We start from the raw sequence: 4,606 nt of genomic DNA, 5'->3' as shown, positions 1-4,606 counted from the left end.
CCAACCCCCCAAAAAATCAAACTTGGTAACAAAGAGTATCAACCTAGATGAAAGATCTCTGCAGGTATGTATGTATTTAATTTTTCCGTATAAGACAATGACTGCTTTTATTACTTCTAAGATAACGGTTAAAAGAGGAAATGTAATGTTCAAGAAGAAGAAAAGTTCTGAACCCGTTACTTTGGCTTAGGCATCAATAAATTATGCTTTGATTTGATATTATTTCCAAATGAAGAATCAATTAGATGTCATTAAACGTAGCATAAAGTGAATCTTAGGAAAACACCTAAAACAGAACTCCCAACAGCTCTAGATTTTATCAAAGAAACTAATGCAAGAGCTCTTATCCCAGAGCAGCAGTATGATGAACAAAGAAAAAGAAACAAGATTGTCAAAGTACCCAAAATATAAAAGACATACCTGTTCAAATAAACAAGCTCTGAGATAAAATCAATGCATATGCTCCTTGTGCTGTCATCTCCAGCATGAAATAGCTCAAGCACGGGGAGCAGCTCGGTTCTATTTGCTATCAGTTTTCTACATCTTCTATCAGAACGCATGCAACTTAAAAGTATAGACACGATGGAAAGTCTCCCATCCATTTTCAACGATCATATCCAAAGGAGGTTGGCAGAATGTCGGTGAAGCCTTGCTATTCAAAGTTTAGTTAAAGCTTCATCCGCGAGATTACCTAGAAGAGCTTATTGAAGATCAAGATCTAGCTTGGGTAATTTACTTTAGGATTTATGTTATGTGTGTTATATACTCTAAGCTCAATTATCTATACACACACATTTATTATTGGTTTCTTCGTATATATATATATATATAGTCATATATATATGTATAAGTTTTGGTTTCTATGCATATATATAGTTATATATATACATACACATGTTTTGAGTTTTTATGGTTATATATATGAAATTCTATATTTCATATTTTCTATTATATTTTTGAAAACATTGCATAGAATATGCAATTTTGTGAAAATATTGTATTCTTAGTTTATAGACTTCATTATCAGTTTACACACACCCACATTGAGCTTTTAGTATTTACATACATAGAATAGTTGGGTGGTGAGAGTTTGTAACTTTGAGTTGTGCTTAATTGTGTTCTCATCCATAGTTGAGAGCATTTGATTCAGGCAATTTAATAGAGCAGGAATCCCATTTGCTGTGACAACACTTGAAGCATTGACCGAACGCCTATTCTCATCTCCTCCTAATAGAATCTGCTCCAGAATTGCTATTGCTGCATCCTTGGGTTCCATTATCAGCTTAAAATCATCCATCTTTTCACCTTTGTTCGTGATCACTTGAAGCAAGGATGGCACAAGGTTTTCCCTGGAAAGCTGGCTGAACGTCGGCCGCAGGAGGTATATAAGGACCACAGCCTCAGCCAAGCCATTTATCAGCAAAGCAGCTATAGAATCAAAATCAGAGTCTATATGGGTAAGTGTGTCAGCTACACTTTCATCCGCAAGTATGAGTTCTGATAGAACATAAATGGATGTTCTCAGGATCTCTCTGTCGACAGAAGCTGACAATACTTCTATGAATCCATTCAATATTGTTTGTTTGGATAAGTACACATGAATTCCTGGGTCAGATTTTGAATCCTTCCATATCCTTGCTACTGCTAAGACAGCTGCTTCACATTCTTGTAGATCCTCAGATGTGCACAGACACGAAGTATAAGGCTTTAATTCATTCAGAATTGCTTCACTGGCAGCTTGAGATATTACACTGGTTGGAGAATTAGAAGCTGGAGATCTCGTAAACCTTTTGCTCTTTCTATCACTTTTGACAAAATTGGTTCTATTTTGAGAGAGTGGAAGATCAAAACTTGCTAAGGTGGCTGAGTCTAGTGGATAATCTTTGGAAGAAATTGGACTAAGGGAAGAACTTGGGGTGTCAGGATAAGAAAACTCTTGAGCAAGCTCTGCATTCTGCTCCACCCATGAAGTAATTAATCGCTTCAATACGTAGTTAGTCTGAGGAAGACAATTCAAAGAGAGAAGCTGGCGAGTAATAGGACATGTTGTATTTCCCCTCTTCAGCCATTCTTCAATTGCTCTTCTCTCAAATGTTTGACCCGTCTCCAGAGTAACTGGATCTTTAAAGAGCTGTCCTGTAATAGGACAGACAAAATCCTTTGGTGGCCTGGTTCTAGGTGTCAATTTCTCTGATGAAGGCCGAGAAATGCTATTACGGCTCACTTCATCTTCACTTTCAGAATATAAGCTGCAACAAACATAGAAAAATATGAAACCTGTATACAGAGAGTGGGTATTAACTGTAGACGCTATAAACTGCGATTTTATTTGTATTACCTGGAAGGTGAAACATGATCATTTGTGTTCGTGTAGGCTTGAGTTCGTGGTGTAGAGAAGCTGTTCCTATGAGTTTTCTGTGCCTCATAAAGCGGAACGCACAAATGCAGCAAAAGGAAACACGCATCACTCAGGTTATACTATTTTTAAAAGCACCTGTAATTATAATTTACTAAACAAAAAACAAATTCAATACCGATTCATCATCAGAATTCACTAAAGGAATCCCGCGCAGTCGTGGAGAAGCGAGTAAAGGTGCAGATTGACTGGATAGAAGATGCATCAGTGGTTCAGATTCTGACATGTATGGGGATGAAACCTTCGAAGCCGTCTTAGGGCTATCCTCGGCAACGAAAAGAGGGCTGGTATAACGATTTGACAAGAGCTGGAGTAGCTTTTCAGATTCTTGTTTTAAACTGGCAACTGATTTGGGGGATGAAACCTTTGGAGGTGTTCTTGGAGAATCTACTGGAGAGTAACCTTGAAGAGAAGAAGAATGGTTCTTTCTCACTGTTCCACTCTTTTGGGCGCTTACGTTCTCCACGTTATGTCTCATGTTGTTTAAACCCACCATATTATCAGTTGCAGTGTCTAAAACTTCAATATCACTGCCTTCACTATCACCCTCACTTTCATTTTCCTCAACCGGAGATTCCTAACAAGAAATAATTTAACAATCATTGTGCACATATTTAGATCCAAATAATAATGACGATAATAACACTAATTTTTTATTCAAAAAAAAAGGGGATTACCACGAATACCAACTTCTTTGACTCTTTAGACTCCTGTGCAGAGATGGCAGTTGAGCTAAATCTGCTTAGCACCACAATCATGAACATAGAGGAAGATGAATAGGTGCAAGCAATCTTATATAAAGAATGTGCGACTGTAATAATTAATGAAGAAGAGAAGTTCACTAAATCATTCCTAATTCTGTTAGTGGATACAGCCCAATTGACATATACACAAGATGTAATAAGGGATGCATCCCGGGAAAGTGACATTACATAACAGTACAAGGAAACATTTCCCAAATATAGAAAATAAAAATGCCTCGTAGCTATCCAACAGGATGATTAATCATACTTTTAACATTCCCCCATAAATTCAAGGTGACTATTGTCAGAGTTTGTACAAAATTATTTAACATATAAGCCAACCAAGGTCATTAAGCCAACCAAGGTCATTGGATAAACAACTCAACACTAATAGCATAGAATGAGTTCATGTGGATTTATGTTACCAAACTAGAGAAAAGTCATCATGCCGATCATGTTCAACTTCAAGAGCCATTATCGTCAAGGTGGAGCCAACATAATTTGCCAAGAGAGCAAGACTGACAGTTGCCAAAGTGAGCAAAGAACAACCTCAAGTATCAGCAAAAATGAGCATAGGGAGACAGTTGAACAGCCAAAGAATTGCTCAAAGAAGAAGCTCAAACGAAGACCAAAGTGAAACTGTAAGTCCCTTTTTAGATCAGGAAGGCAGATTAGCCTGGAATTAACTTTTCACACACTAAGAGGGGCTAAACCCCATAAAAGATCTTGATAAAGTGTTAATAGCAAACTCAATCCTGATCACGGCACCTTTAGTTGATGAAAAAACTGAACACGATGGAAAAAGTGCATGAATGTGCACTGAGGAGTAAAGATGAGAAAGCTGCACATACCATGCGTAAAAGTTATCGGTGCTATTCATTAAGACATTTCATCGAACATCTTTAATGCATTGTTGGTTTTCTTCTTTCCATTCTCTCCTGTCTCCATTCCCCCACCCCTTACCCCACTCTTTGCCTCTATTCTCTTATTGGGTTGGACTAAAAGAGCACACAAGGGATTTCTTTGAGAAATTCGAGTCAAGGCGACTCTAGCTGTAGGTGATGTTGGTTTGTGCTTACAGACTCAGATACCACGTTATAATTAATGAAGAGAATGATGTATTTCCGTATATATATATATATACGAGATACAAAGGATGTGTTAGATAAATTGCGACTATTTTTTCATAATAAACGTTTATTAGTCAAATTTCGAATTTTGTCCCATCAACATAAAAGGAGAAATTTGGTTATTGCTCATAGATTAATTTATCTTCTCCATTAAAAATAAAAAAATAAAAAACAGAACTCACCTGCAACTCTGAGTGGAAACCCCTGCATCTGAATCTTTATCCCTCGAAAACCCGGCACTCTTAGGCAAGATTGGCCCAAACTTTACAAATTCCGGAATCTTCCTACTCAACTCATGCAACGGCGTCACCGGCGAT

The 4,606-nt window shown here is 37.4% G+C and overlaps 1 protein-coding gene across 1 annotated transcript in view; it reads right to left on the bottom strand.

Moving 5' to 3' along the window:
• The window catches only part of LOC109836875 (putative E3 ubiquitin-protein ligase LIN-1), a 10,545-nt gene that overhangs the window by 5,073 nt on the left and 866 nt on the right, over positions 1–4,606 (bottom strand). Inside the window, 6 exon segments of the mRNA XM_020404914.1 lie at positions 421–602; positions 1,142–2,249; positions 2,339–2,421; positions 2,535–2,993; positions 3,094–3,154; positions 4,472–4,606. The exon segment at positions 4,472–4,606 is cut by the window's right edge and continues 10 nt beyond it. Of these exon segments, the coding sequence (XP_020260503.1) occupies positions 421–602; positions 1,142–2,249; positions 2,339–2,421; positions 2,535–2,993; positions 3,094–3,154; positions 4,472–4,606 (2,028 nt within the window).

Source organism: Asparagus officinalis, chromosome 4, assembly GCF_001876935.1.
Source record: "Asparagus officinalis chromosome 4, Aspof.V1, whole genome shotgun sequence".
Lineage (NCBI taxonomy): Eukaryota > Viridiplantae > Streptophyta > Magnoliopsida > Asparagales > Asparagaceae > Asparagus > Asparagus officinalis.
This window is presented reverse-complemented; position numbering and strand designations above follow the sequence as displayed.